General features: G+C 41.4%; 1 protein-coding gene across 1 annotated transcript; it reads left to right on the plus strand.

Annotated features, from left to right (window-relative positions):
• The first annotated feature begins 1,298 nt into the window (after positions 1 to 1,298).
• Positions 1,299 to 26,371, plus strand: LOC111224946 (nuclear receptor-interacting protein 2-like). Its single transcript, XM_022749651.1, has 6 exons — positions 1,299 to 2,011; positions 16,446 to 16,760; positions 21,676 to 21,758; positions 22,345 to 22,451; positions 25,012 to 25,064; positions 26,244 to 26,371. Exons 1-6 carry the CDS (start codon positions 1,856 to 1,858, stop codon positions 26,358 to 26,360), a joined length of 831 nt encoding a protein of 276 aa, XP_022605372.1. The 5' UTR covers positions 1,299 to 1,855; the 3' UTR covers positions 26,361 to 26,371.
• The last annotated feature ends 385 nt before the right edge of the window (positions 26,372 to 26,756 follow it).

The following is a 26,756-nucleotide window of genomic DNA, read 5'->3' on the forward strand; positions in this document are numbered from 1 at the left end:
CCAGAGCACATGATGGCTTTTTTTTAAAATAGTAATACAGTAATATAAAACAGCATAAACAGAAAATCCTCATATTTAAAAAGCTGGAAGTGCTGAACATTTGGCATTTTTAGTAGAAAAAAATAACTTCAACGATCAATCCACACCTGAAAATGTTTTGTCAAATAATTACCCTCCCACAAGCTTCCAAATCATCAAATATGCCCCAAATTATTTCTCTTTTGGGAGTGTTTAGAGTATAGTCAGCAGCTTTTGAATATTTACCGAGACATCTGACGTCAAGGTCCTTGAAAGATACTGTATCTGTCTTTGTGTGGCTGAGACGTTACCATCTCTGATTGAAATCAGAGCAAAATTGCGACTGACTTCACATCTACAGAGCTGCGTGTGTCCCTCTGTGGCTGTAAAACGCCATCTGAATTCATTAAACATCATGCTCCACAGTCTGAATACTGATGCATGTGAAACACCCGAGAAAAGAGAGGAGAGGCGACCAGCAGGGGGCAGCACACGCTTTTCAAACATCACATTCCTCAGTAGGCAAACTAGTTTCCACTTCACCTTCACAAGGACTCCCTGTTTTATAATAATAAAAAAAAAAATCATCATTCTTCCATTTCAGCTCTCTCTTTTGATACTATCATACATTTTCTGAAAGTAGAAGTTTCACATGAAACCTTCCATACCTGCGGGCTGAATCATCACTGATACAAATACGTGTCATCGCCATCTTCAGAGGTCAGGAACAAACACGGGTGTTATTTATAGATTTTGTTGGTGTGGACGGATGGACGGATGAATGAATGGAAGAAATTGGGTTCTTTAATTCCCAGTGGCTGGCACATGGGGGGAGAGGGGGGGGGGATCAATGGTTGCCATCAAGTGGTCCAGATTGATCCCCTGTGTGGGGTCAGACCACAGTGATCTCTCACACCTCCACAGCAGGGAACAACGCGGGGAACGTGTCTGACATGATGTGGTGCCGCGGCTACGGAGTGTGTTTGTAGATTAAAGGTGGAGTGTAAAGGTTTGAAATATTACAGAGTGTTTGCTTTTTTCTTTCTGTTTTTTTTCCGGGTGAGAGTCAACTGAGTAAATGTGCTGTGAATTCAGAGGTGAGCATGCGTCTGTGTCGAGTGTGTGACGGAAAGAGGAGGGCTGAGAGAGAGAGAGAGAGAGAGAGAGAGAGAGAGAGAGAATATACTCCTGAAAGCAGAGATGTGAGTTTAACACACACACACACATACAGAGAGAGAGAGAGAGAGAGAGAGAGGGAGAGAGAGAGAGAGATACAAGGACAGACAGCACTGAGGGGAGGGAAAAACACACACTCTGTCACACCTACCCCACAGCCTCACACAGCCTCTGTAAGAGACAGAACTGGTCCTGACATTGTGAGGAAGATGAATGGCTGCATGAGAGGAGCATCCAGGACAGGACATTAGCTCCTGAAGCTGCTGAGACAAATACATGCCAAGGACTACAAACAAACAGAGAGAGAGAGAAAGAGAGAGAGAGAGAGAGAGAGAGAGAGAGAGAGAGAGAGAGAGAGAGAGAGGGAGCACAGCAAGCCCAGAGGGAAGGACAGCAGCGTTTCAGAGAGGGGTAAAACAGAGTGGAAGAGGCAGGTTTATTCTGCTGCCAAGGACCTTAAAAAGGATCTAAACTGCAAAACTAAAAAGCTGCATTTTGGGGTTTTGTCGTCCTCCCTGCACACGGAAATCCACTCCTTCTCCTTCTGCCTGCAGAGAGCTCCCAGTCCACCTCCTCCTGCTGCTGCTGCTGCTGCTGCGAGGTTACAGTCTCCGTGCTTCTGTGCACAGCACCAGAACAGACTGCTTTGTAGTCCGAGACCATGAGTGAGGCGAAGAAAGGTGAGCTAGCCATCCGGGATAAAGCCATTCTGCACCAGCAGAGGCGTCTGAAGCAGGCCACCCAGTTCACACACAAGGACTCAGCTGACCTCCTGCCCCTGGACGGGCTGAAGAGACTGGGCACGTCCAAAGACTTGGTGAGTGGACTTTCAGATGAGTGCTTCAGGCAAATCAGTTCATAATTTGACTCCATTGGAGATTGGAGAGGCTGTTGTCTGCGTTGCCATGTGCTGAGCGGCTGTTAAAGGTTGAGTTTAAGTGGAAGAAGGTGTCAGAATTGTACAGTATCCTGCTGTGTCTGACAATATCTGAGAGAGATAGTACAAGGTGGTTAAGTCATATCGACTCAGCTTTGCGACACACAGTTCCTTGTCAAAACCTGACGCCTACGTTACCCACAATGCAACTCTATCCGCTGACCTGTTTGGTGGGATACTCAGGTGTCTTACGTTAGTGTCGGGTTGATGTGGCCTCGAGCCGTTAGCGTCTAGCAGAGAAGAGCAGCAGGCTGCAGGCGTCTGCTAAAGTCCCCAGACCCGACCGCCGCTGACTCAAGTGACATCACACGAGGACATGGCTCCCTCTGGACTTTTTCCACATATGTAGTATTGCTCTCCAGCACCTGTAAATAGACTTGTGTGTTGACTTCGTGGGTGGAGTTCCCCTTTAATCACCACGTTGCTGCTTCGACACTTTACTTGTTGGCAAAACGGAGAAAGATTATTTTCATTATCGATTAATCTGCTTAATTGATTAATTAAGTTTGTGAAGTGGCAGAAAACTGTCAAAAAAAAAATGTAGGGCTGCAATAATGATTACTGTTATGATCTTTTATTATTTATAATCTGCTGATTATTTTCTCGATTAATACGAAGATAGTGAAAACATCAGCTATAATTTTGGTGATATATTTTCTTAATTGCTTGTTTTATTAGACCAACATCCCAAACCTTAAAGTTTATTGTCGATACCTTGTAAATTGCTCATTTGGTTATAAAATATAGTTGCTGATTAATATTCTGTTGGTCTAATAAACTTACAGCTCCATAAAAATGTCCAAAACCAAAGATATTCAGTTTACAGTGATATGAAATAGAGAAAAGCAGCAAATCCCCACTCTGAAGAAACATCATGCTTAAGGAGCAATTTTACTCCTAATACATGATAATAACCACCATTTGCTTTAAACACTAATGCATTACTCTGCTGTGTGTGCTTTAAGTCATCAAAGGGAAATTCGTCATTGAAAGGGTCATGAAAGATTCAGAGCCCGGCACTCTCCATGCAGAGGAGGGAAGTCAAAGCTGGTCACACTTCGCTGTGCTGGGGCTCTCACATAGAGACTGATGTCATTACACATTCAGAAATTTTAGGGTTGGCGTAGAAGATGAAAGGCAATCCTGCATTTAAAGTGGGACATGTCCAACCTCTTCACTTCTTCTTCTTCTTCCAAAAAAGCCTCCTGAACTGACACTGTTATATTGTGTACACTCTGGAGGAACTCCCTGTAATAATCCTAACAATTTATTACTCTCTGCCTCTGCTCTGACACAGTTCTGGTTTGATGGCAACTTCCCAGATTCCCCAGAGCTTTCCAAGAACCTCGACACAATCGCTCTGGCACTGGGAAGCAGCACTAGCAGTGCTCTGTGCTCTGCGAATATCACACTGTGATGAATTTAATGTCTGCCAGATTTTAATACCAACATTTGCTGCTAGAAAAACATTCCAACCCCCCGCTCCTCTTCTTTGATGATAGATATGTTTTCTCTCTCTTCCCTCCATAATGCACCGTGTCTTTCTGGTGTGACACATAATCTAAAACCACAAGTGTGGCAATAGTAAGTAGATGCTATTTAAGCTATAAATACCAATTTCTCTGCTGTAGATTTGTAGCCCAAGGCTTTATTGACAGAAACGTTAGTCCACCACTTCTGCAGACTGAAATATCTCAACAACTGTTGGATGGATTACTGTGAAATTTGATGGAGACATTCACGTCCTCCTCAGGATTAATCATAGTAACTATGGTCCATCTAGCGCCATCATCAAGTCCAAATACCTTAAAAACAAATGACTTTTCTGTCAGCCTCAGCTGCAAAGCATAGTAAACATTATACCTGCTAACCATTAGCATGTTAGCATGTTATGTTTACTATTTGTGCGCACCATTTATCATCTTTGAGAACTTTTTCTGATGTTTTATATCATCGGTAATTAAATATCTTTCTGTTTTTTGACTGTTGGTCAAACAAAAAAACAAACAAAACAAGCATTTTGAAGACATAACTTTGTGTTTTGGGAACTTTTTTAAGACTAAAGAATCAAACAGTCAAAAAATGAGAAGAAGAAAACAACAGTAGCTTCGGCAAAGTAATAATTTGAAGATACACAAGTTATTTTTAAAAATATATTATCATCCAGGAGTTTGGGGGCTCTGTACTACACGAAGATACAACATTATACCTGCTAAACATCAACATGCTAGGATTGCAATTGTGAACATGCTGACGTTAGCTTTTTGCTAGCAGCTCTAAATCAGCGATGCTAGCATGGCTGTAGATAACCTGTTCCTGTGATGGCAGCCAGAGTGTTTCAGGCGACAGAGATGAATCAAATGCTATTATACATAACACTATAAAAGATAAAACGAAAAAGTAATCTAAGTCATGATATGATTTTCCCCAAAACTCTATTAGATTCAAGGAGCTTAATGTTTAGCCTGAGATTCAATATCTCCTGCAGTGGCCTGAAAACGCTCTTATCAGAATACCAATTATCTTCTCCTTGAAGACAGAATGAAGCTCATCTCAATACCCAATCTGTGGCGCAGACGTGGCCACAGGGAGAACAGTGCAATTTGCATGGCATCTGTAACAAGTGATTTTCGGTGTCAGAACAGCTTTGGGAACTGGAGGGAGGAGTGGAAATTGCCAGCAGTCCTCCGTCATGTCTGTATCTGTTCTCTGCAGAGAGCGCATCGTTCAGGCTTCGAACAGACATCGATGGGCTAAATGAAAAGAGAGCATGATGTGTTTCTGAGGTGGCTCACATACCAAACCTTTACAGACAAAAGATGAGATCATCCGGATGAGGCTGTCGCATCCATTTGTTTGTCTGTAGGCTGTCTGACTAAAAACCGGCCTCCTCCACTGTATATCCTGTTTTTATCTGAATATTTTCTTTTTGTTTCGTGACCTTCATAAACAAAGGTCGTACCTTACATGTCAGACATTGATCTTAGGGGGATAAATCATCATTTTTATTTATTATAAACAGTGAGTCTGACATTGTCCAAAGCCAAGAGATCTGCTGACCAGCACCTCTAAGAGTCACTTATTAGCATGCTATATCTGGCTTGTTTAATCTGTACAATCAGATTAACACAAAAACGTTTATGTTGTTGTTTTACGGGAAGTTATGTGCTATTTCTTAGCGAAGAACAGCTTGTCCATTTTACATTTGTATTGTGTTAATTATTGAGCTTTTGTGGTGCTTGTATTTGTAAAAAAAAAAAAACGTGAGCTATCCCTTTAAATAATCAAATTAACAGTCCGCTGCTACACGCTCCGCTCACTTCAAATCAGTAAAAACAGTGCACAGTCTTTGGTGTTTACACTTGCTAAAGAGAACCATGCAGAGCCATGCACAGATCCTCTAGCTGTAGCCTCGTCTTTCTCCCTGTTAATTTCTGCTAGCTGGCCTGTCCTCTCTGGTGTGTAATTCAGCAGCCGAGCCCATTACGTAAGAGTGAATTTGTTTTGCTGCTCTTTAGCCTGAGGTCCTCTCACTCTCAACAGCAGCAGCAGCAGCAACAGTAGCAGCAGCAGCAGCAGCATCAGCATCACTCCGGCCATGTTGTGCTGCAGAGTGAGGGAAGCAAGGAGCATGAAAAGGGCAAAAATCCTCAGCTCTAACACAGGAGCGATGGAGGGGAAGGAAAGAGGCGACGGGAGATGGGGTCAGGGAGGACGCACGGTTTAGTGGAGCAGTTTTATATAACACGATGTAGAGCGTGGAGTAGATGCATGGGTGTAGGAAGTAAGGAGAGTCAACAGGAGTGAATGTGTGTGTTTGGGGGATTGAGTTGGAAACATCTGAGCCCGGTTACATTAACACCTGAGCTCATCACCGACCGAGTTATTGTGTAACCACTGTGTAACCTCACTGTTTTTTTTTTTTACTGTACACACTCAACATTTACTTTACAAGGGAAATAACACATGAAGAAGAAAGCAACGAGGTTGGTTCATGCAGCAAATCAGAATTTTTAAAGGGCAATACCATCATTTATGTTGAAGCTCCCTTCATGTAATCAGTTGTTTCATTTAAAGTTTTTACATTTTTATGCCCAAAATGTGGAGGAGGAACTGTTTTTACATGATTTAGTGATTCCATGATGTTACTCTTTAGTGAAACTTGTACAAATTTATTTTTTGGGTTGGTTTTACTTTAACAAAAGGTCGACTTTAATGTTGGCTTTAAAGGGTCACTACACCCAAATTACAAAAAGACCCAAACACAACAACAAAACCACCAAAATTGCATCTTAGTCCAATTCAGAGGCACGTGCACTTTATTTGAGCACTATAATTTTATGCTACATTATACTTTAAGTCCACTACGTTTCAAAGGGAAAGAGAGTTTTTTTTAGCTTTAGCTTTAGCTTTGCAATCTCAGCTTAAGGTCCACTTACACATTTTGTCTGAAGCCTTAAACTGTATCACATGTCGTTTCGGTTTTACTCTCTGAGGTTTGGAGGCATCTTTTTTTTTCTGCTCATAGAAACTATTTCCTCAGTGGAAAGTAGTTCTGATTAAAACTGTTGACACTGAGGTTTGTGTCCAGACAAATGTGGACAAAGAGACATTCAGTGCAAATAAAAACCCAGTTAATAAGTAATACAGAGAGATGATTTATATGTAATATATAACTTCAAATATTGTCACTCTTGCAGCTGCTAACTAGACTTTTAGGTCATAATTGCTATTTTATTAAAAGGAAATGGAGAATGAAAAGTCGCACACTGACTAACTGATGCATTTATTTCAACTTAGAAGTATCGATGTTTGGCAAACAGCCTGAATATTATCAAGCACTGCACTAGAAATATGTTTTAAAAATGACATATCAGCTATTTTGGATTTCACTGAAGAAGTTTGAGTGCGAGTGTTTTGGTAAAAAAAAAAAAAAAAATGTTTTTCTGTCATGAACAAACTACATTTTAGAGAAATTTAATATATGGTTTTAAAATAGTGAAATGAAAAGGTAAAACACTGGCTACTGGAAGCTTGACCTCATTAAAATTGCCCTTCAAAATCTCATATTGGTGTAATTTTCTGCTGCTGCAAAGCCTCCCTCTTCTTCTTCTTCTTCCCGCAGCTTAACTGTCCGTTTGGTCATGTCCCTCTCTTACAGCTGATGGTAACTGAGACCTGTGTGTGTGTGTGTGTGTGTGTGTGTAGACCTGTCTAATCGAGACACTGAAGTCTCCAGGTACTTCTGAGGATGATCAAAAGCTACAGAACTGGGCTTGAATGTAGAACTGTGCTTTAGGAGGAGCAGAGCAGAGCAGGAGGAACAGTGCATTTGGTTTATTGAACATTACGTCCAATTTTAGTCAAAACACCCTGTTGGCAATTTAAAGGACATTTCTACCAACAGATAATAAAAACAATGTGGAGAGGTGTTATTCTTTTGTCAGACCTGTGTTTTGTGAACTCGCTGCGCTCCTGTCCTTTCATAGTCATGGATTTGTAGAAACAGATGGTGTACAGTACATCACATCCTGGAACAGCTTTTTTATATTCATATGCATTCTGATTCACTTGCCAAACTCAACTGTTTATTCCCCCCAGAAGGCAAAGTAGCACTTCAAAGTGAAGAGCAAACACGACAATGCGACTCGGTGTGATCGCCAGCCTCCCGGGATTTTGTCTCTTCCTGCGCTTTCTTCCCTCCAAAACAAACCGTGTTAAACCGGTTCAGATGCCGGCTTTATTATTAGCTCCGGGACAATTAGGTGGGCTGGAGAGGGGTTAGTGTGAACCTGTCTCTCTCTGTGTCATCTGGAGCTGTGGATGGGTTGCAACACTCCCTCAGCTGCTCCCCCAGCGCTGTGTCGGAAGACAGGAGGCTAAATATACATCCACAAAAACAAAGAACGACACAGCAAACCCCAGCAACAGAAGAGGGGAGAACGCATAATGATACTGCCAGAGGAACAGAGGGAGGGAGCAAGAGGAGAAGAAGGAAATATTCGTTGGGAACGACGAGGTGTGACTTCGTGTTTTTAATCGTTTCAGTTCTTAGCAAAAGCTCGCGCAAATGTGTGGAAGCAAAACAAACTGGAGTTGCGAGTTTTGAAAGGGAGATTGGGGAATACGGCTGCAACCAATGATAATTCTAATTATTGGTGCATCCATTGATTATCTTTATAATTAATTAATCAACTGATTAGTCTATAAAATATTACAAAATAGCAAAAGAAATTGTGATAACACGCTAATTCTCATGAAGCTGGAACCAGCAAATATTTGGCATTTTTGCTTGATCGACAACTTATACAACTGACGTTCAAATTGTTATTGATTAATTCTTTGTTGATTGAACGCTCGGGGCACAGCTGAGGGCGGTGACATCACAAAGTTACAGGAAGTCCTGACGGCTGGTATTAAAGCTCAGTGTCTGAATACAGGCTGTGTGCATTTCTCTGTGGACTGAGGCTTTGATACTTTCACAGTATTAATATAGAACCTAGACCTGATCTATAATCACACGACACATGGACAGAGACCTTTACACTGTATGGGACCTTTAAATGGTAAGGAGTTTTGGAAGTTTGTTGGATGATTTATGAGTTACAGCCCTAAAAATTTACATTTTGTAAAATCTAGATTTGAAAAAATAGATTTTAATAGAATAATTTGACATTTTTGTAAAAACGCTTGTTCGGCTTCAGTTCACAAAGTCTGATTCATTTCAATTCTCGATGATTCAGTTTCAGTTAAATATCAATGTTGCATAAACAGCTTCTCTACACGTTCAAAACACTTGAGCAAGAATAATAAAAATGAAAAAACCTTGCTCCACTTACAGGGCGCCATCATTATGCATGTCAATATGCATTATGCATACTTTGAAAAAATAAATGCTGTCCCATACACCTACACATGGACTGCCAGTGACAGATGGTTCATGTAAGTGCAGACGTCGACTTTAATTATCACTTTGAGCACAGACAGGACAGAAAGTGAAAGTCTGCTCACTAATTCATGAGCAGTCCTGTAAACTGGATCCACACAGACTGTAATTATTCACCTCGCAGTTGACGAGACCGTCGTGACTCAAGGCGGCTCATACAGCAGACATCATCTGTGCCACTTTTTATCTTTAAATGACCTTTTTGTGCAGGTTGTAATAACTCCATTTCCACAAAGCAGACATTTCACACATCATGCAGCTCTAACTGAACCAACACGTCACTCGTCTGTTCATGTTTACTGAGAATTTTACTCAGAATCCATCATGGATCATTCAAATAAATAGTTATGTCGGCAGTAATGTGAGATAAAAACATTCTTTTATACACTGGAAAATTAAAAACTTTTAATTAACAATGAACCGATAATAAAAATGCAAATACCCTCGTACTGGGGCCAAACCATCAGACAGGCCCCGACGGCGTCGAAGGCTTTTCAGCCACTGGAGTTTTACCTGCAAATTATATTTCATGGGGGATTTTAGGATTTGGTGAAGGGACAGAGAGCGACGTAAGAAAACAAAGATGTAAAATGAGAGTGAGGTGAAAGTGGACGGGCGGATGAAGCTGCCAGAGGCTCGTGGTTCGATACGAGCGGAAGCCAGCCGCTTGGGACCTCCATCAGAATGAGAAAGAGGGCATTACAAAGCTCACGTGACCGGCTGGATGAGAGAGAGAGGAGCCTGTTGCAGTCAGATAATTAGTCCACATGGCAATTAGCCTCTAATCTGACTCGCAGAGGGAGAAGTATGGAGAGAAAATGAAAGTGAGGAAGAGAGACAGAGAGGATGAAGAGCGCTGGCGTCAGTCATTAACAGTTGTGTCTCTCTCTCTCTCTCTGTCTGTCCCGCTGGCAGAGGACCGGTCTGGACTGGTTAGTGTTCAGGGGTCACCACGGGAACCACATCAGCAGAAGCAGCAACAGACCACGTATGAACAGACACAAAGCAGCACAGCGTCTGTGAGACAGGCGACCAGTTTCAGATCGGGATTTCACCCCGGTCGCCAGAGAAGTCATCGCAACAATCCTCCGTTAATATTCTGTTGCATGAAAATGAACATTGTGCAATTATGGATTAGTCCATATTTTTCTAATGGCTAACAACGTTATTCAGCGAGTCAACGAGACTCTCGAGGGGTCGTATACACTTCCTGTCTTCTAAGTAAGCATTGCAAAACAACACAAGCTTCAGGGCAGCTGGTATAAAATGTGACAATAGCTAATATTAATATCTCACCCTATCTGCATTCTTTAGGAAAGAAAAAAGAGACACATCTTTCCTATTATTACAACAATACAACACTAGATACATGACAAGATCATGTCGATCTAGTAATACTCTGTTTTCCCTCCGAAAACAGTTAAATGATAAAAACAATAATAGTATCATTAAGCTAAGAAACATACGTTTTATTGCAGTTTTAACTTTTACTTCATGCCTTCACATATAAGTCCCTGTGAACCTCTGTATCTTATCTGTGTTACTGAGACAGAAACAGCTCTCGAATAAAGTTAATGTCCTAAAAAGGGTGGGAAACCCATGTGACACAGATACAGGAAATGATTCTAAGTGCGCCGTCTCCTTTCGACGAACGCTGTGAGCTTCACGTGCAAAAGAAAAAGTGGAAGATATAATCTCATGAGGAAAATCTTGATGGAGTTAGTATGAAATAATTGCCGTTAATTCTTTGTTAGGCAGAATAAACCTCGGTGAAAGCTTTGCTCCGTTGCTGTATATCTGAGACATCACACAGTGAAATCACTCTGCATGCTGCGGAAAATGAGCAAACAGATTCCACCTCAGTTGGTTCAACAATGAAATAAAACAAAACAAAACAAAACTTAGAGCCAAATGAAGCGTAACAGCAGGTTGCAATGTGTGCAATAGATAAAGTCTTCGCGGGACGAGGCTGCCTAACGTCTTCATCCGATTTCATGACAATAAGTCCACGAGGACGCCGCGTGATTGATGCCAATTCACATATTCTCTGCCCGTTAACAAGCAGTCGGCAGAAACGAGGTGAGAAATGTGGTGAAACCTCGGGATGTGTCACAAGGGAAGAAACTTTGCCTCGCATGATGATTCATCAAGAGGCTTTGCACACAGTTTGGTTTGAAGCAGGTGCGCTGTATAACGAGTTTTCAGAGTCTGACACCGTGGGGCCCATCTCACTTCGCTATGTGTAAAAAAAAAAAAAAAAAAGTTAATGTTAATGTATTCTGGGGAGAGGCTTGTCATCCTTAAAGTTTTGGAACCACATTTCCCATGATGGTTTGAGGGGGGGGATTTAAACAGAAAGTATAATCTTGTACAGCTTTGTAAGGCAATATATTTGTTTATATTTTTCCCATTAGCACCATTAAACATGCGCTGAATTAGCTACTAGCAGTTCCCGTTTGCAACGCACACATGGACGCACCGACAACTCTCACCGGTTTTACTGTGATACTGTAAAAACCTGATGATTCTCAAGCTCAAGTTCTGCAGTAAAAAAGTTGGAAGTATGGACGTTTAACGAATGTGTCAGGTGTAGGTCTTCAGATTTGACTAAGTTATGATGCAAATTGCAGCAATACTGCACAATACCCCCCCCCACACACACACACACACTTCAACACCCCCTCCTCACAGTTTGAAAAATCTCTGCACTATATTAAGATGCATTCAAAGATCAAGTGCAAGATTATCGGGGGCACGCGTTGCAACACCAAGTGCCGCCTGCTTGCAGCTTTGCTGTTGCTCCAAAGTGATTGGCTCTGCAGCCGACCCCGGAGCGGCCGGGGCTCGGCAGAAACAGACGCCAACCATCAGAGGTTCGCAGGGAGAGAGGCACGAGGCTGAATTACATCGTGATCATTGCCTATCAGATTTTACTTCCCTGCAGTCTGATGAGAAAAACATCTCTCAATATAAGAGCCCTATAATCAAACTCTCAGGATTCCCTCCCGCCTCCTCTCCAAATTATTAGAGCTTGACATAATTTCCCGCCATCATATCCTTTGCCTGCTGAATAAAAACAGTGTGGTATGAAACCAGACCTGATAAGAGGTTGTATTAAAATTACATTTTCCATGCTTTTGCTGATTCACACGCTATATGCAAATAAACCTTGATCTGCCCCCTGTTTGCATCCTCTTTGACGAGCAGCATATTTGTAAGAGCATAATTGCCGTTAATAAATCCAGTGAGTGCTGAGGCGGGAAACGGATGGGCTGACGACAGGCCTGACAGGCCGCAGGAAGAGGCTAAAGTCAAGAACACAACAATAGAAAAAGCACTTGAGCCCAAAGTAGATCTCCTGATTGAATTTGATTAGTTCGAATGTGGAGAAGCTCGATGTGGAAGCTCCTGTTTTAGGAGGCTCCTGCAGAGAGGACGGAGGAGGAGGAGATTAGCGTCACTTATCTAAGGCTCAGGGTTTCGGTTGGTTTGATGGAATCAATGGAAGGAATATTGACTTTTATTGATTGCAATGGAAAGACAGATGGAGAGAGGAGGAGAGGAGGGATAAGGGAAGAGAGGAGAGTGGATGATGGAGAGGAAAGAAAAGGAAGAAATGAAAAGCAATGGAAGAAAGGGAGAAGAGGAGCAACAAGGAGAGGAAAAATGAAAAGGATGTATATGAGGAAAGAAAAGGAGATAAATGGAAAATGGAAGACAATCGGACACAATAGGAGCAATAGGAGAGGACGGGAAAGGAAATTATGAAAGGAAAGAGAACAGGTGGTAATAGAGGGAAAGGAAAGGAAAGAAGGATAGGAGCAGGAAGGAAAGGAAAGGAAAGGAAAGGAAAGGAAAGGAAAGGAAAGGAAAGGAAAGGAAAGGGAGGAGAAGCAACAAAAGAAAAAAGAATGAAAGGAAATGGAGGAAATTAGGAAAGGAACCAAATATAATGGAAGGAAATGAGAGGAGGAAAGGAAAGAATGTCAAACAAAATAAATAAAAGGGAATGGGAGGAAAGAAGGAAAGGAAAGGAAATTAAGGAAAGGGAAAGGAGAGAAAAGATAATTGTAGGAAATTGGTAGAGGAGAGGAAAAGAAAAGAAGAGAAAGAAATTAAAGGAAAAGAAATCAGTCGACTACAGAAACCTGCTCTCTTTATTTTACAGTAGGATGTTTGATTTATAAATTCTCCCTTTGACCTCGGGGGCAGATAAAAAAAAAAAATCTGTAGAGGTGTCGGATTGAGCTTCAAATCCACAGATGGAAGTGTGACAATAAAACGCTCCTGAAGCACGTGACAGATAACGCAGAGCAAGGCCACCGACTCTCAGACGTGACCAGGCATGAGATGAAATTATCACATCCATCGTAAGGTTATACCGCCTCGTTCTCTTGGGGCCCTGATTCCTTTTCCTTACTTATTTCTCTCTCTCTCTCTCTCTCTCTCTGTCTTCCTCTTGCTTACCGGTCCATGAAATCCTCCTCCACTTCTTTCAAATTCAGCTCAGGAATTATTATTATTATATATTTTTTTAACAGCAGAACCTCGCATTGCTGTGCGCATGTTAATCAGAGCAGAACATCAGATAATGACCAATAATGTGGAAAAAAAACCAACAAAAAAACAAAAACCACACACACACAACAGGTGATAGAAGAGCAGGGTCGATCTTTTCTGTCCCGTTTTGGTCTGGGGGTCAGAGACAGACGATCGCAGCTACTGGACGGAGTTCCCCTCGTAGACAGAAGAAGGTCAGCTTTTGTAATCTGCCACTTTTTGTTCTGGATGATGATGATAGCGCACGACGCCATCGTCCAGTAATGTGTCATCTGAAAAACACATCGCACGTCCAGGGACTCTGACTCACAGCGCTCTCTCTAAAATATCTCCGCACTATAAGCGAGGGATCTCCCACATGATGGCCCATAACGTCCCGCTGCATGGGTCGACGGGGGGGGGGGCTCAGAGGTCATGTGACATGTGACACACGCTGCACAGATCGACCATGAAGGGAGCTCTTGCCATCACGTACAGTAACAGCGGCGTCAACGGCGACGTTTAAAGGGTCGTTTGCTCCGACGTGAACATTGTGAAGTAGGTAAACAAACCAATTTCTATAAAAGTGTGAGACTACAGGCGCAGCAGCCTGGTGATTGTATTAGGGGAGGAAAACAAGCGGTAAGCAGATGGGGATGTCCTTTATGAGACTGGCATTTGCCCAAGATACTTAAACTGGCTCTCCAGATACCGGTGTAGGCTGGTGCGGTGAGTGCGGCTCCAGAGGAGAGTTTTCCATGACGTTTGGTAAAAAGACAAAGGAATCGGCTCCAGTAAAGCCGTTGCAATGGAGTGTCGTAAAACCCGGAAATGAGTTCCCTCGTCCCAAAGTCACTGTCAGTTTTGAGTGGGTTTTTGGTTGGATGGCTGAAATAAGGTCAGTGGTTAACACAAGCTTAGAAAAGGGTGGTTGCTAACAAGTGGCTAAATGAGAAGGACATTAAACCTCATCATCATGTGATAAAATCAAAGACTGAAACGACAGAATTGAGTATATTTACATTTAGTTTGGAAGCTTATATTCAAAACCAATAAAGATATTTGATGCCATGACTTTTGATTCCTGAAACCTCCTTTCACACTCAGTATAATGACGGATCAGTTGTTTTTTTCTTTGTTATTTCATGACGCTTGTTTGTTCACGTGAACATCTTTTAATATCCTGGTGATTTTAGAGTCAGAGGAACCTTGAAAGGAAAGCAAATGCTTTGTGTTTTATTAAAGCAGAGACTCGGCTGGTGTCGGGTGACCTGCTGTCTCAAGCTGTCTGAACTCAGACTCTGTACTGGCAGAACAGCAATGTGATTATGGAGAAACAGACGGCTTAAATGCAATTTACTGTTTGTATGATCCAGAGAGGAACAGCCACTCACTGGCCACATGTTGTTTTGAAACAACATGTTTAATCCAGACATACAAGTATTAAATATCTACAGCAGAATTGTAACATTCGCGTTGTACGTGAGAAAAGAGATATCGTTTCTGAAGCCATAACAAAAACACTTTGTCAACACATTGTCTTTTTAAAGTGCTTTGTGTATTGAGTCTCCAGGGTGTGAAACTGTCGAATGAAAAAACCCAGGTGACCCTCGAAGTGTGTGTGTTAGCAAAAACACACTGCCACAAGGCTCATGAAGCAAAAACAAAACCATTGCAGAAATCCTTCTTCTTCTTCTTCTTCTTCTTCTTTTTCTTGGTCTCCTTCTGACAGTGATGACCTGAAAGTATGAACACAGCCCTTTGAATCGTCTTTTCATTACATGATAATGTGACCTTCATTTTCGGCTGCATGGTTTAGAAAGCTGTTCTTTTCCACTGGAGTTAAAGTTAGCAATTTAAATCTCGCTGTGTTATTTGCGTGGAGGAAAAAGAAGGATGAAGGTGGGAGGAGGAAAGAAGTCTCTGAAAATGTCAAGGCAAGGGCTCGAATTTTAATAATACAGGTGCCAGACTGGGAACCGCTAATGAGTATTAATGACGCATGAAAACAAATGATCTTACTCCCATATCTCTAGATCAATACAGTCATTAGTCGAGACGCAAAGAAGGATTTGACAGGTGTGCAAATATGTTGGTTTGCTAATTTTGAACAGCAGCTTGTCTGTTTGCTAATAAACTACTGAATGTGCAGATGATCTAGTTATGACATGCTCCTTTAACACAGTGACCTACATATCTTGTTTGTTTTGGGGTTTTTTTTTTTGGATTAAATGTGTCTTAGCTCGTGGTGCGTCACTAGCTATCTGTAACATAGTCTGTTAAGATAATACTACTTTAAATATTTATCTTTTCACCATGCAAAGGAGCGTAGACAAGCACACGCTGCCTATTGAATGACACATTGAATTTACTGAGGGAGCAACAGCTGTCACATCACATTGTTCAACACTGTGGTGTTGAACAGATTTATTCACTCTGTGGAGACTAAGAAAAGACGTCTGTCATTTGGGGGAAGACGTTGAATAGTAAGAGAGAGAATTGCTTGGTTAAGGTCATGTCTTCAAATGTCTAACCAAGAGTCTACAGGCCGAAGAGATTCATTTTCACTTCATTTTAAGGTCAAGAAAAGTCGCAAAATCTCTCATTTGAGACTCTGTAACCATCAATTTTTTGTAAAACCAATTTTCTTGAAAAATGACTGAATCAACTGCGCGAGCATCATCACTGAACTTCTCAGTATCGACTTTCACCAAAGCCCTTTGTTGGGCAGAACCCACATCTGAGCTTTCATCACCCACTTGCACAATCTTCCTGAGAAAATCCTTCCACCTTAACATCCATTTCTCTCATGTCTCCCCCTTTCTCTAGCAACCTCACAGCATCGTCCAGCGCCGCCTGCTGGAGGGAAACATCACACGGCTGCGAGGGGAGGCCCGGGACCCCGGCAACAGGGTTCGCTCCCCACTGGCCGACACCAAGGACGGAGCCGCCGACGCTGAGGAGAGGAGCGAGAGCACGGCCGACGACTCCACAGAGGAGAGGGAGTCTCTGGAGGAGAGTGAGAGGAGCTTACGGTCGGACGAGGAGGACGACAGCAGCGAAGCCGGAGCCAGACAGACGGCCGAGAAGACCGAGGGCACGGAAGGCTCGACCCTCCTCACAGCTCTGGTTGTTCAGTGCAAGGTACTGCGACAGGCCTGTCTATCATCACCCACATTCAGTGCTTTTTTTTTTTTTTTTTTTTACAACTGCACAAAAATTGAAAAGAGGAGACGATACAAAGACAGCACTATCTGCTCCCATGACTCATCGTTTAGAGCCTACTCTTCATTTAGTCTCCTTTTCACAGCACAGCAAAGGCTTGGCAGGACCCAGTGGTTGTCTGACTGGATCAGAAAAACAGATAACGGAGTCACGGTGACCCAAAGTACAACCATGTACACACGGACCTCGGATAGATTAAATGTCATGTTACGGGGCAAACCGTGAAGGCTTCAGCTCAAAAAGAGTTGGGAAAAACTAAGAATATATTTGGCATCACGGTAGCTTATTGAAAACTCATGTTTAACCCATATGGTAACTGAGAGTTAATCTTATCTGCTCAGATCAGCCAGTAAAAACTTGGCACATCAATGCAGCGGCGCTATGGGATTTGCCCCGATACGCCCGATGGCCAGTCCGACTAAAGTTAATCCTCTCACTCGGGACCTAGTTTTGGCCAAAAACTGTTTCCCCTTTAAGGATAACTCCTCACTACGGCCCACTTGTAGATCACCGACACTCTATTACCAGTCTCATTAAGCTAACTGAGGCAACTTTTCATGTGTTTGTCGAAACCCGAAATACTGCGGACGACGGTTGTGGGGGTTATGGTTAGTTTACCACGCTTGTACCCAACATTGACCCTTGTAGCCTTAAGAATCAATGCTCGCATAAAGCGAAGACTACTTTTTAAACTAGCCTTGGCGTCTCAGGGCCACCGCTTAGGTGAGGGTGTCTGGCACCAGCTTCGTGCAGATCCTTGATGACGATTGGTTCCTTGACTGTGTGACCGGCAGCACTATCAGCTGGTGCTCACATTAACGTTCTTCTGTTCGGCTCGTAGGGTGAAAAAGATCTTGACATTGCTTTCGGGTAAATGGGTGACGATGCAGAGGTTCACTTTAAAATACATAAAACAAACACAAAGATGTATTTTTAAGTTATTAAACTGCTGCTCCTCCGAGAAAACACTATAGCGAACTTAGCACCCAGCGACTGTGTAGTATTAGAGGTACGAAGCTACAAAGGAGTCAGGGTTTACCTGGTATTATGTGCAGCTTTTATTAAGGAGTTAGGGATTAAAATAAGGGGTTTGTATTTGGGATATCTTCAATTCCCAATCCGATCCCGTAACCTTGCGATTTATAGAGAAATGGCAGGTGGTTCTCTGAACACTAATTTGTATTTTAGGGAAAGCCCATGTTGCATTTTAAACAACCCCATTAGCAGACAAAACAAAATAGAAAACTGCACCATTATGCATGCAGTGACTCAGTATTCAAGCTTGCTATTAACTGTCTTTTCTTACAATTATTCTGAAACACATTAGGCATTAATGGCTGTCTGGTTTCACACAGAGATGCACCCTGTGGTCCCACATCCAACAAACTCAACCCAACAATGACTAATGTATGCAGAAAGGTCACACAAAGCACTGATTTACGATATCTAACAATCAGGGAAGGCTGATGCTAAATATTTTAAGGGGTTAAGGCTGAACGACACGATATTCAATATGAAGTATCTGCTGAGAATGACGGACCAGCAGTATATAATCATTTACATTACATAACAAATACAGAGGGCGGGTTTATTGCCCTCGCACATCTGGGTTTCAGGCATGAAATTTCTGTATTGACTTTAAAACCGAAAACTAACTGACAACAGCTTTGATAATGGATTAGTCGCTTATCGCGCAAAATTGCCAATATATTTTTGCCTGTTATCGATGATGAAAATATTAAACACTTGACCTGTAACCAGGGGCTATAGAGGCGACGGTTCTGATATGAGAGAATTACAGCCAAGCATGACACCGAGGATGGAGCTTAATTCTTTGAAAGAAATCAATCCAGTGATCAAACAAAGCGTATTCCCGTGGTGTTTAAAGTATGTGGCGCAGCTCCTGTGAGTCCTGCGGGAGAGTATTTAGAATCAGTAGTTCACTATTCTATTAGATTCAGCGTTTTCCCCCTCATTACTCATTGTGCTTTGCTCGGTTTTATCATCAACTTATTAAATGCAAAGTGTTCCTCAGTTTCTCGTTCGGCTGCTATTTTTAAACTTCGGTGCACTGACAGACAAAGCAGCAGGTTTGTGGGGCTGCTGATAAGGCAGTGTGCCTGCGAGGACAAAGGGGACTGGGCTCAGTCTGTACAGAGTGTGAGGGATCAAAACAAGGCTCATGGAAACTCAACGTGTTTATTTCCAAGGGGGGATATATCCTCGGGTCAAGTGGGTAAGGTATTGATTTATGAAGGAGATGACGGGGGAGAGAAAGATATACAGATATGTTCTTTGGAACCAGGATGGGTGCTGGACAGTAAAAAAAAAACAAAAAAAACACTGATTTATCTTACTGTTTTTAACCTGTAATATAAAAAAATACGTCCAATAGATATTTTGATTTGATTTTGAGGGTTACTTGTTTTGTTTTTTTGAATTTTCAAGTCCACTGAATCAGTTAAAGCTGGCTGATTATAACATTAGTGCTGTATAGATACGGTGGAAATCACCTCTTCCCAGAGCCTATAGTGATGTTCTCAAGCGCCTTGCTTTATCCAACCAACAGTCCAAAACCTGGAACATACCAATTACCACAGTAATAACTGAAAATATTCACATTTGAGAAGCTGAAACTTGTATAAAAAACTTTAACAATTAATTGATTATAATTCCTAAAAATATATTTAAACTACACAAAATAACCTGTTGCTGGAGCTGCAGTTTTTTCGGGAAGTAAATGAGGATAAAAGACCATAAAGTAGCTGAGATGTATTTGCATTTTATAGTGGAAAGATTTATGCATAGTCTGACACACGGTTAAACAGTGTGACGTTGGTGTCATCATACTGCTTATATCACATACATGCAGAGCTGCCATATGTCCTGAGTATATTCCTCATTCAAATCCTGTATTATTTCCTGTATTATACATGTTCCCACTTGTGTACATGTTGCATGACATCAAGTGAGAGGATGCCGAATAGAAAGGAACCGCTACAGACAAGAGGTCCCATAAACCACCACAATCTGCTGCGCTGTAGATGAAACATGTCTTTGTGACATGACAGTGCCCTGCAGGCAGCAGAGCAACTGTGAGATGCAGAAGAGGAAGAAAAAGAGAAATGTCAGTGGAAACCAGGACAATCTGCCTGTTAGCGTTTGTACTGTAAAAATCTATTTGACTCACTGGAAAATCTGAAAGAAATATGCAGTTATTTGCTTTTTTGATGAGAGTTAGCGACTGTTAGGTTAGCATAAATACTCTTCAGTTTTTGTGCAGATTAAACAAACAATAGATAATCTGCTCATTTGTGAGCTTTAGGGGTGTTAGTAGGAGTATTTTTTAACTTTGGACAGAGCCAGGTTAATTGTTTTCCCTGTTTCCAGTCTAAGTTATGCTAACTCTTAGCTATGAGTTAGCTCTTAGCTATGCTAATTATCTACTGGCTTCATATTTAGTTCGTGGACAGACATGACAGTGACAGTCGTTTCATTTTAACTCTAGGCAAGAAAATAAAATGTCAAACCATTGCTTTAAACCAGCACTAATTGATTTTTTGAGGTGGAAACAAGCTGTGAACTGACCTGTACACAGTGAACTCATTAGTTGCCTAGTCACACAACCAGCAGTTATGGAGCAATGTTATCATTCATTTGGAGTTGTGTGTCTGGTCACCTAAACAATATAAACCCAATATTCACTCTCTTTAAGCTGTTTTTGGTCTCTACCAACTCCTGAGGCAAATATCCGGCTGTTTAGCTGCGAAATGATCCACTGTGTTCACGTGCTAGTCGCTAACTGTGGTATGTCTGTTGTTTTGGTGCTGGGCAGCCAGTATACAGTAGGTTTTTGGAGCTTTTTTCCAGACATTAACTGCCTTCTGTTGAAAACAATGCAATGAGTGGTGAGAGTGAACCAATGCAGGAAAGCTGCGGGCTGTAAAACCAAAACAATCAGCTGAAAGATGTACAAAAAACGCTTCCTAGAGTTGAGGGTAACTACACAGTTGAGTCATTCTCTGCGGGCTGATCACTATGAGCAGCTACTTTCACATTACATAATTTGATCTATCGTTATGAAATATTGATAATAGCCACTTTAAAGATATAAATAATCACGCTGCTGTAGCGTACTGAGAGTTCTGAGTTCATAAACTGAGTCACATGGCATCGTATGACTGACTAATCAGTTAAATGTGCACATACAGTATGAGTCACATGGCCGGTCTTTCATGCTGTAGTGATGCATTTGAGATCATTAAGTCTGAAAAATCAAAGTGCACTGAAATAACTAAAGAATCAGCATCCTGTTGGGAAATAGTCAGCAAACTGATCTCAACAGATCAGCACAAAATAAAAAAAAAAAACAACTCAAGTGGTGTGTGATGATTTACAGAATAACCTTGTTAGCTTATTTTTTAACTTGATTATTAAGTGTTAGGCTGCTCAACCATACACCTGCAGCATTTAGAGTTTTAAAACTCCAGCACAGAATCAATACAGATCAAGTTACAACCACAAAATAACATCTGACTCAAAACAAGCGCTGGCTTGGAAACACTCCACCAGTGGGAGGTTTGTTTTGTTTTGTGCAAAGCTGATTAACTGTCGCTTTGGACTTTATTTTTTCAGTTTAGCAGTTTCACAAACGTGTGGCAGCCGGTTGGATTTATTCAAAAGAAAAGAGATCAGTGGTTTTTCAAAGGCTCCCCCAGAGTTGTGTTCATGTGTGTAGGGACTGATTGTTTCCCCACACACGGCGGTGTCAGGCTGAAGTGGAAAATCACACTGTGACACCAAAATCCCCCCCCCCACTCTGTCTCCCCCACAGTGCTGCGAGACTGAAGTCAAGGCATCCATTAACACCGGCAGCCAACATAACCACATCTCCTCCTCCTGCTGCCAGAGGCTGGGGTAAGAAACACCTTATTTTAAGTAGCAAACACACTCACAGCACATATATTACCTGCTCTCTTTTCATACTTTTAAGTATTTTAGACAATCAAAAGCATGAAAAAAAAGACTAAAAATAACTGAAGGAGAAGTATAAAGACAAAATGATAGGAAGAGAAGGTAAAGACAATTCAATAGAAAAAGAAATGGATAGAAAAAATAAGCTGTAAGGAGAGGTTTAATGATGACAGTCTATAAGCTGCTAAGGCGGGTTTTTTTCTAGATCCAGATCCTTAAAGACCTGACATCACATCACCTTCATCTTTAAGAAGAGACATTAAAATGCCAAATAAAGCCCAGTCTTTAGATCTGTGTCTGCGCAGTGTGAAAAGGATGTGACATTTTGTTCTCATCTTGATTTCAAATCAGCTCTAAAAAGGTAAAGGCTAAACAGTAAAAGCTGCTATAACCGGTGCAATCTTTGTCTTCAAAGTCCTGGCTAATAAATCCCCCACTGCTCAAACTTTCAATTGACATTTTAATATGAAAAACGAAAAGGATTTATATTTGTGTTTTAACTATTGAAGATCTCTCTGTGTATCAATAGATTGGTGCCCAGTCAGGACAGTTCACCATGTGGCGTGAGCGGCTCAGTGACGGGTCTGCAGCTGCAGCTGGGCAGACAGACGGTCCAGTGTTCAGCCTATGTTAAAGGTAAGGATATCAGATCACACTATAACAGGGATCACGAAGGGAAACTGTATGTCGAAGGGAAACTGTCGCCAAAATACTGGAGAAATTAAAATTCTGACCGGATGAGAGCACTAAATGAGAAGTTAAGGGATCGCCAAGACATTAATGTCTGTAATGGCAATCGTTCCAATAAGACATTTAACACAAAACCAAGGAAAAAGTCAAGAGAACAGTAAGTCAGTAGATTTTGTGCCAATCTATCTGGTCAATATTTCACTCTGTAAGTGAAAACTTCGACCTGCAGTTGCCGCTAAATTAAAAGTCAGAGGATTATCAAAGTCATGAGGATTTATCTTCTGGGCGCCATGAATATTTCTACCAAATTTCATGGCGATCCATCTTATAGTTTGTGTGAGACACAAATCTAAACCGCATGGTAGAGCTAGACCGATATTTGCTGCTAGAATGACTAAAAACTGTTTGTGTGTGTTTTTACCTCAGTGGTCACTGCTGCTCACAAACGTTTAAGGGGGATTTTCCGCTGTCAAAAGACACCGGCGAGGAACATAAATGCAGCAGCGACTCTTGCAGAAAAATAGTCTGCGTTCACCTGCTGTGCTCTTTTCTGTTACAGGAGATTTTGAATTGGATATGTACTCGTGTCGGTGCTTAACATTCAGTCAGTGCGCCCTACTCTCGTCCTCTTAAAGCATCCGAGCAGAAATCAGCGTCTAGTGAAAGGACAGCCAGGTCGACAAGAGTGTGTCATGGCAATATCAAGCAATATTTTCGGTGAAATAAATGTCTGTTTTTGCCACATTTCTTTTTTTTGCTACTACTAGTTATCTACTACTTACACTACTGCATGGGAAAAGCAGAGTTTATTTTTGTCAGGAAAAGGGGTTGCTCTCCTTTTAAGGACACTTTCCTTCAACTGACTGATATGGTCTGTTTTTCAGTTTTTTCTCTGACTTGAATTTGAGGCTCACTGGTGTTTGGGTTTCTGGTTTTCTTCATGTGTCAGAAATATCACTTCCTGTACCAGCCCCCCCCCCCAGGGAAGGCTAACAATAAAGAGTTAGATATGCGTCTGTATACCAGTTTTATTATTGTGAGACATCGTCATCACCGTCACAGATTTCAGTAAGAACCATGAACACAACACAGTGATAGTGGTAGGAGGGAGGTAGTGGGAAGTGCTAGTCAGGGCCAGACTGGAATAATAATTCAGGCAGGGAATCTAACATCAGCGATTCACAAGAGATCCTGTTGTTGTTGTTGTTGAGATATTGTTGTCTGCTAATGCCAGTAGCAAGTCGTTCAGTTTAATAGTAGTAGTCAGTTGCAAGAGTTTGCCAGTTATACTTCCATCATTACAGCTACAGGAACATTTGTTTGTCTGGCATCTGCTCAGAGCTCTGACTTGGACTTCTGTTGATCCTCACAAAGTAACTGGAGGTACTTCAGTCTTACAGAAGAGTCTACAGCTCTTTATTTTCATCTCCAACAGAAGTATTTCAATAAAGTTTGATGAATATCGTTATAATACTGTTTGCCGTGATGTAGGGTTGGGGTTAGGGGGGTTTAGGAGTTAGGGTTACTGAAGACTGACAATGTATTTTTAAAAGAAATAGCTCTACATTATTTGTTTTCCTTGCTGAGAGTGAGATGAGAAGATCGATGCCGCTCTGACATCCGGCCTGTAAATACGACGCTACAGCCAGGAGACGTTTGTCCATTGAAGAAAGCTGCAAGAGACTAAGTGGACTCTTAACTGCGACGCGTTTGTACTCGCGTCCGCTGCCGGAAGTGATAATCCAATTAACGTGTGCAATCTAAACGAATAAACAACACAGTTAATATGCACCATTTTGGTTCCTACAATTAGCTTAGCTTAGCATAAAGACTGTCAACAAACTCTGGTTAATATATGCGTTAAACAAACCAGATAAAATGTGTTAATTAGTGAAGCTTTAGAGGTGCTGATTGTTACTGTTGGACACATCCAGGCTAGCTCTTTCCCCATGTTTATAGTTTTTATACTGATATGCAATAGTTATATAAGAGTGATATCCATCTTCTCATCTAATCCCATAAAATTAAAAACACTAAATCAAAAAATTATTATTGTGCCATCACATCGTCAAAAATGCCCTTCTCCAAAGATTTATCCTGGTGGCTGTTACGAGAACAATCAGTGCAACCAGAGATAAAAAGAACAAGACCTCACACTATTATTCATCTTGTAGTTTCTGACTGGACCTTCTCCTCAGCAATAAATGATGACTCTGATTCAGCCCTTAAGCCCAGCGCCCGACTCTTTCATGGACATTAAATTCTCACTCAGCTCCGAAACTCTCACTCACACCCACCCTCACAAGCTCGTGTGCTTATCGGCGCTCATTAATATAAGAGGGAATAATTTAGTTGTGTGGATGATTTAACCCGGATCGAGGTTAATGTATGCACGTTCAGCTGAGGAGGAATGGGAATCGGACTGGTTTTCCTAAAGCAGTTATAAAATTCAGTTTATTTCTCTCCTTTTCCTCTGCCCTTATCTTTCCTGTTTTTGCACTTGCAGAGGATGAGGCGTTTGAGCTGTGCCTGGGTCTTCAGACTCTGTTGGAACTCAAAGTAAGTTTCTCATTTGCTTTGCTAATATTTTGTCAGATGTTTTTTCGAGCAGCTACCCTTCAAATGATCACGTGGCTTTAAATGAGCGAAAGGGAAGGAGGAGAAAATGAAATGCACAAGCACAAATTCTTAGAAAGAGATGTAGTGTATGTGGTGCTATATCTGGGGGGAAAGGCTGCGCAGTGCTATTTTCGATCTGCTGCCCGCTGTGCAGGTAAAACCCAGATAAGGAGGAAGTGAGGACATCCTGTGATGTGAAATTTTGAATTTGCACATTTGAGAAATGCAATTTAAATCCCATGAAAAAGACTATCTGGCCATCTGGAGGCAGTGCTCTCACTTATTCCAGTGTTACTAATGCTAATTAGAGTGAGACTGGAGGGTGTGAAATAAACCTGAGCTATAATTTTGTAAATTAGGCTTCAAGGTATTTTGTAACGTAAGATGAACATTTTCCCTCCCAAGCTCCCTCCTATACTTAGCTTACACAGTAAAATTTCATAAACAACATTGTAATGGATTATAATCAATGCCATACACCGTGATAGGGTTTATTGACATGTTGTTTAACACAGGGAATGGAGCATAAGTTATTGTTCATTTCTTCTGGCTGACTGCTAAAAGATATTAGTACTATATAAAGATAGTCGTAAACATTAATCATTAATTAATAATTCTATTTATGCAGCAAGATAATTAATTTGGATATAAAACATTATTTTGGATCAAGTGTTTTCATTTCATAGTGTAAAGTTGTATTTTACATTTTAAAGTTTGTCAGAGGAATGTAAATAATTAACAACCTCGAATGTTTCATTTGTTATTATTTGCAACTTAAAGCTGCTTCAGTGGAAATGATCATATTAACATTTGATCACATGACTTCCTCTACGTGAAAGCACAGATTCAGGCAGATCTAAGAAGTATGCAGGTGTGACGGTTAGGCTGGAAGTGCAAAAAACAATTATCATTACTTAATGTTGGCTATTTGATTAATTGGTTAATTGTTTGGTTTATAAAATGCCAGAAAAAAAGGTTAAAGTTGCCCAAGGTGATGTCTAAAAAGCTAAAGAGTTTGTTTCATTTGGCCAGCAGTATTATTAATAAGAAAATATGTATGTAAGGTTGGGAAGCTGTAATTAATTATCTAGTGCAGTAATGATGTGTGTCGTCTCACAGTGCTGCTTGGACCTGAGCAGTCGCGTCCTGAAGCTGCAGGGCTGCGGCGAGGAGCTGCCCTTCCTGAACCCTTCGACCGACAGCCAGTGCCACCATGACACCAACGAGAACCTGTGAGCCTGACGCGGCGACGATCGTTTTCCTCTAATCCCGACCGGCTGCAGCAAAGTGGCGCGATGCCGTTTGTGTCTGGACCATCCGATCACAATGTCTCACACTGCCAGAACATGGACGAGCATTCGCCACCGTCGTTCTTGAGTTTACATCATTGTGTTTGTAGAATTAAGACATTCACCATGATTATCTCTTATATTAAATTAGTCTACTTTCCAGAGCGGATGATTACCAGTTACGAGACAATCCGATCTCTGAGAGTCTAATCATTCTTTATGATTATATTGTATATTCAAACCACTTCCTCTGTTGAGCTGCCTGGGTGCACTGATGCTCTCTGAAAGGGAAAACCATTATATAATTATATGAAGTGGACATTAGTGGAATATTTTGTGATTT

Source organism: Seriola dumerili, unplaced genomic scaffold (assembly GCF_002260705.1).
Source record: "Seriola dumerili isolate Sdu_G_001 unplaced genomic scaffold, Sdu_1.0 BDQW01000138.1, whole genome shotgun sequence".
NCBI lineage: Eukaryota > Metazoa > Chordata > Actinopteri > Carangiformes > Carangidae > Seriola > Seriola dumerili.